At 38.8% G+C, this 17,141-nt stretch overlaps 1 protein-coding gene across 2 annotated transcripts; it reads right to left on the reverse strand.

Annotated features, from left to right (window-relative positions):
- Positions 1–232: 232 nt before the first annotated feature.
- On the reverse strand, positions 233–16,182 carry tmem161b (transmembrane protein 161B). 2 transcript variants are annotated; one of them, XM_043239831.1, is made up of 12 exons: positions 15,967–16,099; positions 11,958–12,061; positions 10,610–10,696; positions 8,501–8,598; positions 8,226–8,382; positions 6,258–6,409; positions 4,964–5,024; positions 4,661–4,801; positions 4,040–4,153; positions 3,275–3,449; positions 2,576–2,672; positions 233–2,490 (listed from the first exon to the last, which is right to left on the reverse strand). In XM_043239831.1, exons 1-12 carry the CDS (start codon positions 15,967–15,969, stop codon positions 2,225–2,227), a joined length of 1,455 nt encoding a protein of 484 aa, XP_043095766.1. In that variant the 5' UTR covers positions 15,970–16,099; the 3' UTR covers positions 233–2,224. The 2 variants fall into 2 exon arrangements, with proteins under 2 accessions (XP_043095766.1, XP_043095767.1); XM_043239832.1 differs by lacking the exon at positions 11,958–12,061 and having other exon boundaries at positions 15,967–16,182.
- Between the last annotated feature and the right edge of the window lie 959 nt (positions 16,183–17,141).

The following is a 17,141-nucleotide window of genomic DNA, read 5'->3' on the forward strand; positions in this document are numbered from 1 at the left end:
CCAAAGAGCAGCGACTAGAAGATGAGGCCCGTATCGACAATAGCGCTCAGGGCAGCATCACTCCAGCGTCACACGGACACGGCGCAACATCATTTTATTCACGATAACCGTAGCTTCAGAAGAGTGATGTCGTGTATTTAAAAGAAACTAACTCCGAAAACGCACCCATAAAAGCGGGAAATCAAAGATAACGCTCAATCTAAAATAAAAAAGTGATACTGCAAGCCATGACTCTTTTTTGACAATCATTTATTAAACAAACTGAAAAGTAATAAATAAAGAATAAGTACTTAAAACGCATTAAAGAATAACAGACCCATTTAGGCTCATAGGTTTTAAAAGAGATCCCAGCTACTTCACTACTGGAATACTGTGGGAGGAAAAAAAGAAGAAGAGTGATTTGTTTTTAATATCTTAAATTAATATTGGCTCAGTTCTGAGTCTCGTATAGTATTTGGCATTAGGGTTAAAAAATGTACAGATGTTTATTGAACATCTCATAAAAGGGGCTATACTATAAGATTTTTAGATAAATTTTGGTCACTTGATGTTGTTATTATTATTTTTTTTTTATGGTGAGAAAAATCAAAATATGGTAAAGCGTAAAAGAAAAAAAACTATAGCTGAGTGTAGGACTAAAACGGCCCTGCTTGATGATTACCAAAAATTGCAAATGTTTACAGCTAAAATAAACTCCCCTTTGCATCCATCAATCTTCACAGCTTGATAATCAACGGCAGAGTAGAAAAAAAAATTGGAATTCAGCATCTAACTGCCACATTGTTAACACGTATTGATTGTATAGTGTGCTTTTGATAATAGCGGATGCTCCTTTGCAATATAAATATCCTTGAGAGTATCCACAACCGGATTTTAAATGTAACTGACATTTGTTAAAAGTCGAGATCATTTCGTATGTGGAGCACCAAAACTGTATTAGATTTTTTTCTATGATAACAAAAAAAAAGAAAATGAAATAAAATCAGGCAGGATCAATACATTCATTGTCTGCGTACCTTCCAAGAACTCAAAACGGAAGGAGAGAATAAGACTTAGGTTAACAGTAAAAAGTACAGTAGGTTAACACTAAAAAAAGACAAACAGAAAAAAAAAAATACTTCAGATATGCCTTTGTGTGGTTTTTGTAACTGTAGTGCCAAAAAAAAAAAAACAATATTAAAGTGGACCTCGTAGACGTTTCTTTGTGATCAAGCAGCATGTTCTGCTTTGGCTCGTACCTCAGCATGTGTGCTTCCGATTTCCAACAGGAAGTACTGTACACACTCACGGGGGAATACAAGCATCCTTGGCACCTTCACATGAAACAAATCCAATCCTGTTATTTGATGCATTACAGAAAATCAATAGGCTCCATACAGAAACACGGAGCACGCGTACAGGATGCGTTTGATGTCACTGGACCCAAATTCAAAGTGAAACATCCGACCGGTTAAATGACAGGGAAGGGTATCAGAAGAGCGGAGGCCACTGCTTTAGACAGTTTTTTGAGTTAGCTTTTATACTTGATCAAAATGCCCTTTTTAGATTTACCCACCAGCAGCAGGGGTCACTGGGAGCCTGCAGGCACTGATGTTAACACACGAACCATCACTCTCACACGCGCACGCACACTTAAATTATCTCTCAGTCTTCTACAGTCAAACGAAAAACGCTCCTTGTGGGAAGGCTGGCTTCAGTCCCTCTAAAATGGACAAATAAATATACCTTTAACACACACTGTTCTCCTTGATCAATCCCCTCTCTACACTCTCCAAGCTCGACTAAAACACCGTTTCCTTTTCACGAATCAGCGATGAAATCCTCCCCTAAAGCAGAAGTCAGTTTCTACTTTAGAGAGCTTTAAAACACTATTAAAAACCGTCATTCTTATGAAATTTGTCTAGCATCATCAAAAAGAAAATAGAAAATACACAATGTCAACGGACATGAGTGATCCCTCGCTTTTAACCTTGTGGTGGTTCGAAGACACCGTCCCCTTTAAAATCAGCATTATTTTGAGGTCTCCTTCAGACACTGTTCTCCATCCACTGATGCTTAGAAATGTTACAATGACTGTTACTGTTGTGGTTTACGGCTAGGTTAAAATAACGTGTTCATGGAGGAAGCCCCCTCAGAGGAGAACCCAGCTGATATGGTTGTCAAAAAGGGGGAATGTACCAGGGCCTCGTGTCGCACAGTTCAGTCAGAAAGGTGATTCCCGATGCTATGCAGCCATCAGATACTGGTGGTAGAAGAGGCCGAAGAGAGAGGTGGAGAACAGGCATGCGGCAATCCACCAAGTGAAGAAGGACAGGAGCCCTCGAAAAAGCAAGGGCGAGAAAACAGTCCTCAGCCCCCCGAGAGCAACCGACAGCTGGGCCACGGTTTGAGAGGCCTGCATCTCGCCCTGCCCCACCTCGGAGGGGCTTGAGTCCTCATCTGACAGACACGGCAAATTCTCTTCAGGGTAAATCACCCACGAGTATCCACCTGGGGGGTAAAACAAGAGTGAAAAATTCGAAGAAGCCTACCGGGGCAATCGAGAACGTGTCGAGAAGAACCTTAATGCACTCACCTAATGTCTTTAGCAGCAAAGTAGTGTGCAACAGCATCACCAGAGGTGCAACGTACTGAAGAGCTATTACGCACAGGTAGTAAAAGACTCGGGCGACCTGTGTGAGGAAAAACAAATTTGCAGTTAAAACATTTAGGCAAATTTCGTTCAAAACAAGCAGCTTGGCAGGAGAGGAGCTCATCAAACAGACTCGCTGAAGCCATCACTGGGAGCTTAAGTACAGAGGGAGGCTGCAAGCATGTGATTCTGGAGCAGATGTAAGACCAGACACCCCTGCGACTCTACAGCCATTTGCGAGTCTCACTTATGGCTTGGAACATCAAACGGGCTCTTTTCCTCGGCTCCAGCTGTGGAGTGCTGTGGGTTTTGATCCTTGCGCTCCACTAAACTCAAATAGCCTCCTCATTTTAGAGCTTTGAGGGCAACAATGCCACGCAGTCCTTTTTCATACCGACATATTTCCACCTTTGAGGAATGTCGACACTATAATGCAGGCCCCAAGAGTAGACGCTACAAGAGGGTCCCTGAGTGCATTTATTAACCAGTATCAGATCAAACATCACAAGGACAACCTATAAAGATGGGACACTTGGGATAGATGGGATATCAAGCAATAAGAAGATGGCTCACATATTCATTTAATGACACATCTGTAAAACAAGATGTAACAAGAACAAAAAGTGCTAAAAGTCTAGTCACCATCTTTTGGAGGTCCATTGTACTAATGCGTCCCGCTTCCTTCTTCATCTGCAAGACGCCCTTCTGGGCCAGGTTAAGGTAGGCCTGGAGATGATGCCTCATCATGGCTAGTCTCAGCACACACAGAAGCAGGATCACCCACAGACGCAATGTGTCGTATGTCTTCTCAGACATCCTGAAAGCAGATGAACAGGAGTGACATGTCGAATCAACCCAACCCAAACTGAGGAGAATTCAAAAGGTGAACAGAAAAAGGCAAAATCGCAAACCATTTTACTATTGCATTCATGAGTCAAACAAATATAGGGTGGATCTTGTTTGATTAGAATTGACTTGAAAAAGTAGGCATTACACACAAGAACAGTTTGCAGTGGATTGCCCGATGATTACTTTCCTTCTATAAACAGCAACAACTTTTGAGGACAATTTCTGACCAAGAGGTGGAAACTAAAAAACAAGTTCACCCTCAAGATCTTACTGACTTATCACAATGAAAACGCCTTTTAACCCCATCCCTGTTCACTTTATTCTACTTCCATTAACCACCATTCAATAGCTGTTGGAGAGGGTATTTACCAGCAAAAGTTTAAAAGATCAGAGAAGATAGAAGTTATCTACAACATTTAGCAAATTTGATTACACGAAAGTCACCGATAAACGTGTTACGCTGCTTGTTTGCTCAAGTGCAGATGGTCTTGATGAGCAAGTTTAAAACAAGTTTAATAACAATTCAACATAAACATAATTGTAAAATGAAATACTCACAAAGGCACACTATCTTTCCCAAATGTGGGATTTATTATGTAATCCTTTGTTATGGGCTTTACCCATAACAGTACCATGATTAAGGGAGCCAAGAAGTTGATATGTAGCAAGGTCCTGAAGGATGGACACATAAAACAACCAATTAGATACGGTAACACACAAGAGCATCAATATCAGTGGAGCAGTAAACATCAACTACCATAAAGTGCCACTGCATTAAATATACCATTTGAGCCATAGCATAGCAGTAATCCAGGCCTAAAAGAGGTCTAACTGTAAGCCCTGTAGTGTCATGAGAGCAGGTATAGTGAGCTGGCCACGCTGAAGAGGATTAGCTATGTGAGATGTGTAATGCTTAACTTCTTTTTTATAACACAGTGACCCTAGAGCACCAATGCTGGCTGAAAATGTAGACCAGGTCCATACATCTCTGCTAACCTAGCAAGGATGCTGATGCTATACGTGAATTAATATGCAAATACGGTTTACAATGTTTTAATATAAACCGGTTAAATTCATCTCGATTGGAAAAAAAAAATGACACACTCTGTTAAATTGTAAGGTTAAAGAAATACCTACAATTAAGTAACAACGATAAATTCGATTTTCTAAAAGACTTACTGCGTGACTTTGCAGTTGTTCAGTGTGAGGGCATCAAGATGCATCTGAGCCAATCGCAGGCCGGGGAAGGTGAGAAAGGCTCCAATGAGAGCGCAAAGCAGAGCCAGGATCAGCTTAAAGGTCAGCTTGGATATGGGGCCCCTGTAGAGACAGAGGAAGAGAGCAAGGCCTTCACCGCAGGGAAGCGCAAACCATCACATACACGGCTTAATTCCAACCCATGGGGACCTGGTATACTGTATACACTCTCTCTCTCTCTCTGCTGACAGGAGGCGGGGGTATACTACCAGCCATAATACTTACTGAGAATCAAGGCCTTGGTTCTCCAGAAACTGCACGGCACTTTCGGAAAAATTTGCAAAGCCTATGAATGGAGAAATAGGAGGACAGAAAGAATAAAATAGTTGAGGGGTGCGATGCATGTAATGTCTATAATAAAACACTGAAAAAATAAACCACATGCTGTTACAATGCACATATAATTTATTATATACAGGGCCATTTCCCAGTGTCTTATTATCGTGACCGAATTTACTGATTTATGTTAGAGTTTGACATAAAAGACGATGAAAACATCTAATTATGTAATAGAAAAATGGCGTCCAAGCCGGTTCCTGGAGGGCCACTGTTCAGCTTCAACCACTTGCAGGACACTGGCCCTTCTGGGGCAGGATTGAAAAGTTATTATCCGTCACTGATGCACAAAATATGAAGACTATGAAAAGTGCTGGGAGTCAGCTGCACATGACAGGGCTGCCAACACAAAAACACATTTAGCAAACTATTATCTTATTATTGTTATTGAGAAAATCTGAGAAAATCATATATCATTTTTTTTGTCAGTACTGCACACTCCTAGTCATAGTTTTGATTTTGAACCCTGGTTACTGGGTCTATGATGAAAATGACTATGGTGAATAAGTACAATTGAGATCGGTTTTTAGGAATTGCAACATACTGCAGCCTAATGCATGATTTAAATCATAACGCAAGAATAACAGCCTGACCCTCACTAACAATAAGTGATGTGAGTGATTCAAATCAAAAAGATGAAAATGGTCTGCAACATAAAAGCACGGCGACTGTCATGCACTGCCAAACAAGTTTCTATTTTAGTGGACAATTTTGTCAGAAATTTAACTAGGCAGCTAAAAGCTTTTCTTTTATTTTCTGCATGTGGCCACACATTCCTGGTATTAAGCGACATCCCAAACAAAAATATGAGGAACAAATTTTTTCCCCCACATTTTTCTTGAGAGACTCGCTAATGCTTGGGACTGTGAATCACACAATAAAAAACATGAAAAAGAACACTGCCAATGATTTTTATTGTTTTAACTACTACAAACTTGCATCAAAAAATAAATACAATGTACTTATTGTGGTTGTATTGTATTTCAGATGTAGTTACATATAGTTTTTTTTTCATTATAAATGCAACATAAATATAAGTGCACTGCACTAAATGATTAAATGCAAGTACATAGTAGTTAAGGCCAACTAATAAAAGTGGGACCAACATGTCTACCAGCATGTGAATAAAATGGTCAAAAAAAGACAAAACAATATGCATAAAACCAACTTAACAACACTATACCTGTCTCAAGGCCAAATTCCAGGTAGTTCTCTGTGATAATAAGAATAGCCATGGCTTTCACAAAGAAGAAAAAGGCAAAGGTGATGCAGAGGGAACGCTCACCGCCCTCCTCTAGTCTGAAGTAGTGAGCCGTGAGGGAGAAAAGGATCTTCCTGAGAAAAACTGAAGCTAAGGAACATATTCACAAAGAGCACATTATACCAAAAACTGCTCTCCAAAAATAACTGGAATTGATTCTTTGACTAATTTGGGTTTTTATACACTTGCCTCTTTGTAAGAGTTCAAGCTAACACATTTTCCTTCATTTTACACACTGTCACATATTCAGCCTAAGTTGGATTTAACGCAATTTTCCTTTAACTGGCATTATTCTTAAGGATCCAACATAAAAAAAAAAAAAAATTTAAATTAAAAAAAATCCTCTGTACTACTGAAGCTGGTTGGATTCTAATTGAAAAGTATCCTCACATGTCTCACATTTAGTGTCACAAAAAAAAAAAAAAAAAAAAAAAAAACGCTTTTAAAAGAGACCTCATCAAATAATGTCAAGGCTAATTTCGCAAAGGTGACAAATAACAAATCTGAAAATCAAAAAACACTGCAAATTCAGACGGAAAGCCTCTTCGTCCCGATGCCTATGTGTGCCCATTTTGATTATACTGGTCTAGGGTCAATCATTCAACTTGTGGCTACGACGTGCAAATCTGCAAGGCAAGCGGGCGGCCATCTGAGGAAATGTTTCAGTGACCATCACTTTGACAAGGCCATTTTCCCTACCACACACTCTGCTGAGATCAGAAAAAATGGCTCCTTCCTGTCCACATTCAGCCATTTGCACACATATAGACCTATCATCATCGTCATCATCTTCATCACCCTACCAGGCACCTTCCTTCCTCTCTTTTTTTTCCCAGGCAAATCAGTCCGGTGGGCCGTGAAAATTGGGCCTCCAATCTTCTGTGGCAGGCTGAGCTAGGTAAAGGGCAGTGGTGAGCGCAGGGAGATTGATCTTTGTGGACTGTGCCGGGGTTAATGTGTGTGATTTGGTGAGGCACTAGAAGGGGAAAGTAGCAGGTAAAAGGCAACAGGTGCAGCTTTCATCACTCACGGCTAGACTGTCCCTGCACCGAGACTGTGAAAATTGAGCTTCTCCAAAAGGGTTGTCTTATATAAAGGAGGTTTTAACATTTAGGGACTATGGACACGTTATTGAATAAAGGTTCCTACTGTAAATCTGTTAAAACAACACACAGTTCTGTATATAAGTCATAGCACATGCTGAAAAACTCTGTTATAATCATCATGCAACCACGATTTAGTTACATGCCAAACACTTATTGAAAAATACCTTAATAACGGGTAGCTGACATGCTAGGTGTCATCTATACGATATTATAAATAAATATAAATATATCTATTAATACTAATTGTGTTAAAGTTTGTATGTTTTGTGCTAAAGTTGACTTGTTAATTTTTTCACTAAATGTTCAGACATCATAATTTAATGTTAACTACATGGCATACTTAAGTATTTTAAAAAATGAATATTAAATAATATATCTTAATATACTTTTAAGGCTAAAATGCGACAAACTACAATTAAATAAAAAATAAATTAATTTTAACTAATTTTATTTATACTCCCCTTTAAAAGTTAGGGGTCTTTACTTTTTTTTATTTTAAGTTTTTTTTGTTTTGTTTTTTTTTTTAAGTCTTTTGCACTCACCGACACTTTTGATTTAATTGATCAAAAATACAGTAAAACTGTAATATTTTCAAATATTACCGCATTTTTAAACAACAATTCTGACCCCAAACTGCTGAATGTTTATCAATGTTAAATGTAAATCTTGATGGAAAATAAAATGTCAGTTAAGCTAATAATAGTTATAAGAATTATTTGCAATAAAAAAGAAAAAAGAATGCAAATAAGAGAGTATTTCAGTATTTCAAGCTACAAAGGGATACATGACAAAGGCCAAGACCAGCAGGCTCCACACCACACTGATGTTCATCTCTCCACTTGGCTCTGCTACACAGAAGTAGAGCTCAGTGATGAGATACACCACAGTGGCAGCCACCGTGAAGTCCACCAGCCACTGGAATTCAGGAAAGTAATGCAGAGCTAGACCAACAAAGAAAAAGATGGACAAAAAGAGAAGCTTTAGCAACTAGACTTACTAAAAAGATCACTGAAGCTCAAGGATTCATTAGCTTTCATATAACAACAACAGGCGAGTCACCTAGTGTGTCCACTTCTGCAATGCATTTAGTCTCCAGTTGAAGGTCGATGTCTTTGGGAATAGTCATCGGCTTGTTCTCCAAGTGCCCATTGTACTTCCTGAAAAGCAACAAGAAAATAACAAATATAATAATGAACAATGAAGCACTGAAAGTAGGTTAAACCAAAATACACACATGCCCAAATTACCAAGGACATTTTGCGCCCAAAACTCAAATTGAGTGCTGGAGTGCTATTTTTCTCCATTCACTTGCCGGTAGCGTTGCATAAATTGTATCAAATTTGCTTTTTATTTATGCTTTTGAATATAAAAATACAATACATTTATTATTAGAAAGCACGTCTTTCAAAGCACATTACTCAAAATATCTAGGCCAAACATAAATAAGAATAATTAGCATATTTTATAAAAAAAACATTCAAAACGATAACAGTATGCTATTGCAAGAAGTAGCCGTTATCATCCTCTGCTGCCCAGATAAGACAGAATTTATTCAGGAGCATCTGGACTACTCTATCCATTCATTTATGATGTTTCAGCACTCTTGTAAGTGGCTTCAGTTGTAGGATGGTGGGGCTTCTCTGGCGTTTAACCTCATCACACAATGCAATGCGTCACATGACTCATATATCTCCTTCCTGGCGGTTTGAATTCTGATTGCTATGTGAAGTGGGATGTCATCGTCAGGGTGAGAAGTTCAGATGCTCCCAGTTTACATTTTAAAAGACACTTAAGGCTCATTTATTTTATTAATAATCAGCTATAAGTTACAGGAGAAATCACAGTTTAAGTCCATTACACTATTAAAGTGATTTGATACAGCCGTCACGTTGAGTACCTTCTTTTCACTACAATATAGCCTACAAGAAATTAGCCATGAATAAGCTGTGACTAACTTGGAGAACAATAGAAACAATGTATTTTAGACTATTTAAGTAACAACACTGTGTACAATACAACTTATCATGACTCTTGAAATCATTTATCAACACTTTATCAGCATTTTATAATAGTTTGGCCATCCTGAATTTCCTTTAAAAAACACAAACCAAAAACCCAACCATATATTAACAAAGGATCATCAAATTAAATTTCATAAAATACAGTAATATTTATTTCTGTGATGGCCAAGTTAAATCTTTAGGTCCAGTCTGTGTTAAAAATTGTTTTAATGCTTAAGAAACATTTGCGTTCAAGATTATCTGATGAACTGAAAGTTGTGCCTTTATGGTCACTTTTGAACTTTTGAGGGCCTTAAATAATTAACACTGAAGCTAATTCGATTATACAATTTCATTTATTCACAGTGATGAATGAAAGCGAAAGAACCTGACTGAGAGGCACGTATCAACGTGTGGGATCTGCAACTTTGTCTAAAGGACAGCAGATTTTTCGCAGTCCTAACTGAGGGCTCTGTCTCTATTGGAAACCAAACACCAGAGTTTGCACATTTTACTGAGGATTAGAGGAGCCCTCCTCGCCATTGAAGAAAAGAGCTAAATCCACACAACGTTCAAATCAAACATATTTCCACCCATCTCTAATGCTGTCTGCATGACAAAGAATAGAGAAATGAATGTCGGGCTCCGCTGGGAACGGTGGGATATTGGAAAGGGGGCACAGGCCTTAGCGTGAACGGGTCTAGTATGCGAGCTTTCTGCCCCGTGGCTCCAAGCCAGCTGAACCTGAGATTCTTGGACTTCTCCTCCGGGTCTCTGTTGTTTACATAGGTCAGTGTGCACAATGGTGTTCAGCACAAAAGCACTGCAGGCTTGGTAGTCTCCCTGCACTGGATTGCAGCATACCTGCCTGACAAAATGGCCCAAGAGCTCCCCGCAGAGCAAAAATGGGCTTTTGTCTGAGAACAGGAGGTAGGTATAATAGAGCTGACTATCAAAACTAAGCTGCTAGACACAGGCTAGTCTACCTTTTCAGGGAATTAGCATTGTATGCATAGTACGCTGCAGAATATGGGCAACAAAGCTGCTTGATTTTTACCACTTTGTTGAAGCATCAAAATGTTCTTTGATACACAAAAGTCAAATGTGTACGAATTTAGATAAAAAAATTAAAAAATAAAAAAAATCAAGCATTGATGCTGTGTAGTACCTGTCCTTCTTGCTCTTGCCTCCTTTCTGCTGTTTTCCAGCTAAAGTCCTCAGCTCATCTTCTGTGGGGTGCTGGTACCAACGCAGGCTAAAAAGACAGGAAGTAGTATAATACCATCGCTGAAATACAAATAGCTTTCGAAAACCTATATGTAAACAATATATCCTTCAAGGGGTCGTGTTTCTGAAAGATGTCTCATGTTCACCACTGCTGCATTTAATTGATCAAAAATACAGTATTTTTTATTAATATAAATACATATTTTGATATTTATTTTAAAAAGTAATTCATTCCCAAAGCAGAATATTCGTCTGCTATTATATCATTCCAATATGCAGACTAAGAAACTGTGATGAAGACAGTGGTACTGATTAAAATAACAGGAGACACTTACCCAAAATATTAAATCTGTTATTATTTAGTCTCAATCATCTAGTTTCATACCTGTATGACTTTCTTCCTCGGACCAGATAGAAAATATATTCTGTTTTTATCCATACAATGAAAGTCAATGCAGCCTGAAACAACATGCGAGTCAACCTATTGACTTTCATTGCATGGCACACTTTCATAATTCTTTTATGGTGCCTTTGTGACCTTTTTTGAAGGTTGAAAGCTTCCGTCCGAATTCACAGTAACTCCATGGAAAAGACCAACAACCGCAGCTTTCTGGATTTCTCCTTTTATGTTTCACAGAAGGCATACTGATGTGGAATGAGGGTAAATGATCACAGAATTTTCATTTTCGTGTAAACCATTTCTTCAAATTACAACGGTTGTTTTGATGGTAATAAAATTAGTGGCTCTTTGGTGGCAAACATTTACCACAACCCCTTCAACTTTGTTTAGAAGCTGGCCTGTCACGAGTCCTGAGAGGGCTGTACTGCTTTCGGTTGTTTTTTCATGTTTACTTCCTAATGAAAACTTAATTATGAAAGTCTCCTGGGCAACACTTCAAGCCCTGCGCTCGAGCCAGAGTTTTCCCAAACTATTTTTACAGCCAAAAACAAGCACAGATGAATTATTGAGCACATTTGGAAGAGCTGTTTACTCTAAACACATATGGCGCTAATTAAGGGGGGAAACAAGCGTGGCTTGTACTTTCGTTAGCGGTTCTCTTGGGTCGTAGAGCTTTTTGATGATACCCTTTGGTCTTACTGAAACACCATAATGATGCATTTTTGATGGGGCCTTAATATGAACAATAAAACAGGATACGCGATGTGCAAAGTGGAGCAGGATCTTCGTTTTGTGTTGTTAAGGCTGCCTCGTAGATTAAGATGCCATTTCAGGCTGACCATCGAGAAGGGATGCCAGAGCGGCACAGTGGGCTGTACTTCCTCATTACCTGCCACTGCAGAGGAGCCATCGTGCAAAGGAATAGTGGGGTATGATCTTCTGAATCACGCTGGCCATTACCATGGTAACCACCAGCTGCACACTGATCACACCCTGAAGGGAAAGAGTGAAATATTAGAACACTTTCTGATCGCGCCAGCAAGTACACAGAACAGCATTCAGACTAGTAAAACCTAGTAACTAACCTCAATTGGCAGAATTTGAGACTTTTGAAAGCAAACTAGCCAAACGTAAGGAAAAATGTGCAAAATGGGCACAAAACGACTCCAAATACTTGACATTTTCCCACGCACGTGGATTTAAGAAAAAAGGGGAACGAACACAGAGCGATGCATTTGGCGCTGCAGAGGTAATAACCTTTGCAAACGATGTTAACTTCCCCAGTCAATCACCTACAAACTCTGTAATTGCCTTAAACACCCCGGCATCAAACTATCCCAGCTATAGCTATGGGAGGACCGCTGGAATCAATGGGCAATCTCACCATCCACGCGTGTAAGACGCAGTGTCCTGCCCCTATGTCGAGGAGACAGTGATGTGCATTCAAATGATCACTGATCCGGACAAATTGCTATGTGCTTAGCTAGCCATTTCAAAACTCGAAAAAGGAAATTTACACGGAAACATGGCTGACATGTCACTCAGGAACGAAGGAATCATGAATCAAATTGTATAGCAATTCAATCACAAGACAGAATACTAGAAAATTATCTGAACTATTCCGTTATAATGCAAATTTGCATGGTTGACTTGGGGCATTCTGTTCCATGACTTTGGAGCCTAATTATTAAGATATGTGGTATATAATGATCCCATGTTCTTGAGAAATATAGCAGAGTTTCGAACAAAGGAGCACCTCAGGAATAGCCCTACAGTTAGGTTCTTAACCTTTTCCACTCTAAGGTCCCATTGCCCAATGCATTTAACGTGTGCATTTTAATTAACAAGATTATGTTAATATGACTAAAATATTTTTCAGAAAATAAGCTGTGTCACACGGTTCAAAGTTGCATTAATAAGGGGTGGTATATAAAAGTGACATTCAGAAATAAAGTGAAATATCACTAATAAACACGTAGGACTATTTCCCAGCACTGTGGTATTCAGAACAGAAAAGGAATGAAAAATGTACGTATAAAACAAACAAATTAGAGTGACGTTCATTATAAACAACATTTATTATAAATGGCTAATTTAGTTTACGGTATGTGGGAAATGTGCTTGAAAAATAAACTTTCGGCTCATGTACCGCCATCATTTGCCACAAATTTAAATACGAGTGCTTTGCACGTTCGGCATGCTTGACGTTAATTGTATTACACGAATCACTTTGGAATACAAGTCACAGCACATTTCAAATGATAAAAAAAGCAACTTGTATTCCAAAAAATACTGAAATATTTTTAAGACCATTTTCCCCCTATTTTAACCTATTTTTTCACAGTTTCTCTGGAAAGTTAGGTTAAAGAGAAGCCTTATTCAAGACAAACTATCTAAAAAGCAGAGGAAACCCAAAGAATTGAGTTTTTTAAAAGGTAATAACCTTTACAAACTTCCTCAGTCAACTTCATTCTCTGTACTCTTTCGATGATACCAGCATTAAACTATTCCCATTGCAGGATCAACAGCTGTGATATTTAAGCGCTGCTGTCATTTAATTCTCAGTAAATCACTGAGAAACTGCAGCTTTCCCAGTATTGTTTTCACCGTGAATAGCTCGCTATGTGTGCAGCACTATGGTAGAGCTTGCCATAAAAAAAAATAAAATGTTATTTCATTTATTTCATCTTGCTTTTCACCACTTAGACAAACGCCGGTACCTGCGCGCAGGCCCAGCCGCACAATAACACAAAAGCTATAATGTGGTGGTCTGAAACACATGAAAGCAGCCGCGTGCTTCTTTTCACTGCCGGTTACAGGCATCTCTGAGAGAACACAAGCTGATGCCACACTACAATGTTTCCATCACTATACCTGAAACAGACAGGCAAGCCATCGCCATGGGAACTATACAGCCCATAAGAACGAATGTGAGACTACCAAGAAAAGTGTTATTAAGTTGAAGCAATGTACGTTTTGATGTGCCATTTTATTTAAAAGACAAAACGTCACAAAAGAACTTAAGAAAATCATTAACCCACATTATGAATAAATTGCTTTTTTATTAATTTTATTTAGTAATTATTTACATCATTTAGATGTATTTGGTTTATTTAGGAAGCGTAATTTATTAGTTATCACGTAGTCTTCTACCGTTTTCTTTCTTTAGTAACTGAGCAACTACGTGCATCCAACTATCAGTGCCGGGATGGGACAGTTTCTAAGAAACCTCCCTTTAGTCGATTCAAACCATCAGAAAAGTGTCACATCCTGGACATTCTCCTTAGAAGCGTGACATAAAAAAATGGGCCGCCTCCCTTGCTGGGGAAGTTTGATCCTTTAGTGTAAGTCACCATGAGAGGTTTGGGCAGGAGAGGTAATTGAAGCAGCATGGGACACCTATCTGCCTCACTGGCAGTGACCTGGACAGCACAGGGGCCAAATGAGCTCTGAAGGGGGCCACTGAAGATAACCAGCAGGTCTAGAAGCTCAGTCACCATACGAGATAATGGTCAGAAGGAGAGCTGCTCTGGTAAAGTATGGATTTCGAGCTCTTCAAAAACAGCCTGTGGCGACACACCAAAATTTAGCAATTAATTTTCTTCCATTACTTGCACCTGAACTGATATGTTGCAGATTATAATTTAACCAGGCACAAAAAAAAACTGACATCGATCTAAAACTGATATAACAGTGTTATTATTGAATGATATATTAATTACGTGACCTTACATTACACATTATAATGCGGTGCCTCCAGTGGTCCAAAGCTATAAATTCTACTGAGAGTTAAATATTAATGAAGAGTAGTTATGGGCACAGGGCCAAGAAGTAAGTGCACACAGCAGTATTTAAGGCTAAGAGTATCTCATCGGTCATCAGGAACTCCTAAACGGGGCTTTAAGGACAACTTTCCAGGGTAGATTTATTTAGGTATCATTTGGTAGCAAAACCTGCGGCACATTTTATTATTGCGAAAAACATTTGAAATGACTTTTTATCAATTTAAATAGCCCCCAATTAAAAATGGTGTCATCCGTTGCAAAGAACATGCATTTAGAAACCGTTTATTTATTTTAAAGCAAAAATGTAGAAATAATGCTTTGTAACAATAACTGTACAACGCTAAACACGCTCACAGTTTTCATGTCCACCTCGACCAAATACAGGAAATATGTCTTGTAAGCAGACGCAGTCAAAGACTGTAAGTGTGTGAATCGACACGGAGTTCACCTAAAAATGATAATTCTGTCATTATTAGTCACCCTCATGTTATTACCAACCTGTAGAGCTTTCTTTCCTCTGTGGAGCATGACGTGTTCCGCAAAATGTTTGTGACAGTTCCGATTTATTTTCAGAGAACTTTTCCATACATTGAAAGTTAAATGTCTTAAAGTTTCTTCATACATTTTACACAGGTTTGAAACTACTTGAGGCTGAGAAACAATGATAGGATGCTCATATGGGGATGGGCTCAAAGTCATTTTAAGGGCTCTGAGGCTAGGAGACCTCCTCTGGTGCCCTTCCAGGACGTCTTCCAGCGGAGGGCATTCTGAGGTCAAAAGCTTACCTGTGCACCTCCAGGTGAAGCACGTACCACTACTATCAAAACCAGCACGTGGTATTCGTGGACTCCAGCATTTACAACTGCCATTAAAATGACGTTACGTTATATCAATGTTAATTTCTGTTTAAAAGCCACGCATACTTTTACACCCGAAGGATGCAATGGACTCAATCCCAAGAGGTAAAGAAATGACTCGGAGCTAGAAGCACGATTTGCAGGCAATCTCTCCGAAGAACGAACGAATAAATAAAACCTCCTCTCGATATATATTTTGGTATGCATTGATGAAAACGAGACAGTAATGGTCCTTTCAGATGCTGGGCTCACTCACCATAGTGATGTTGCAGTGCTGTGATAGATCTCAAAGCCGGCTGACACTCTGAGCACCCCTGAGCGGAGATCCAGCGGCACGGAGCACATAAGCCTGTCTTGCGGTGCTGTTATTTGAGAGTACTGTGTTGACAGACAAAATGAAGACCTAAACAAACACCCCACTGATCAAACCGCGGATCCGCCGTGTTTTCAACTGCAATAGAGGTCACGCTCAGACTCCCAGCACTGCGCTGCCACTGACAGCCTGTACCAATTAATGACATAAGTAACTCCCTTGCAACAAGCATTTGTGCCACAGTAATATTTCTATTTTGATTAACAGCACGTAATTTTGTACATATCCACATTATGAAGTTTATTTTGAACGAAAACGCTGTAATAGTCATATTTTAAAACAGGCACGCGTTTGGGCGACTTAAGACTCTTGCAGGACCCCTTTCACCGGAAGTAGTGAAAGAAGTACATGTGACGTTTTCCTACCGGTGTTGTTAACCCTGCACAGGACTAAAAGCTGGGCTGTCCATGCAGGTTGACTAATGAAATATTATTGTGCTACTAGGTGAAATCGGCGGGTATATTGCTAATGGGAGATTCATTAATAAAGTATTTAAAAAATAAACTTAGCCTTTCCCCTTTATTTAGTTTATTATTGCATTGTATAACATTATTCTCATTGTATAACATTACCAATATGACATTTTTTTTTGCAGCTGAACTGTTTTTAAATTGCTAGTTATTTTAATAATAAAAATAACACGCTAAAACATTTCTGTAGTTTTGAAAAAGATAAGAATTCTGCTTAAATGTGGGTTCAACTTGGGTTCAAGTTAAAAGATAATATGTTTCTGTGAAGATATCGTGTATATTTTCTACTGTAAATCTATCAAATTTATATAAAAAAAAAATATAAAAACTTGCAATGCAATGCTAAGAACTTAATTTGGACAAATACAAAGGCGAATTTTCAGTATGTTATTTGTTTTTTTGGACCTTCAAATTCCAGATTATTAAAATCCTATCCTAACAAACAACACATCAATGAAAAGCTCTTTTTTCAGCTTTCAGGTTAAAAAATGGACACCCTTGTTACCCTGTATAGCACTGGTCTCAAACTCAGTTCCTGGAGGACCACAGCTCTGCTCTCAGTTTAGCTCCAAACCTAATCAAACACAC

The sequence above is a fragment of the Puntigrus tetrazona genome, chromosome 5 (assembly GCF_018831695.1).
Source record: "Puntigrus tetrazona isolate hp1 chromosome 5, ASM1883169v1, whole genome shotgun sequence".
NCBI classification, from domain to species: Eukaryota; Metazoa; Chordata; class Actinopteri; order Cypriniformes; family Cyprinidae; genus Puntigrus; species Puntigrus tetrazona.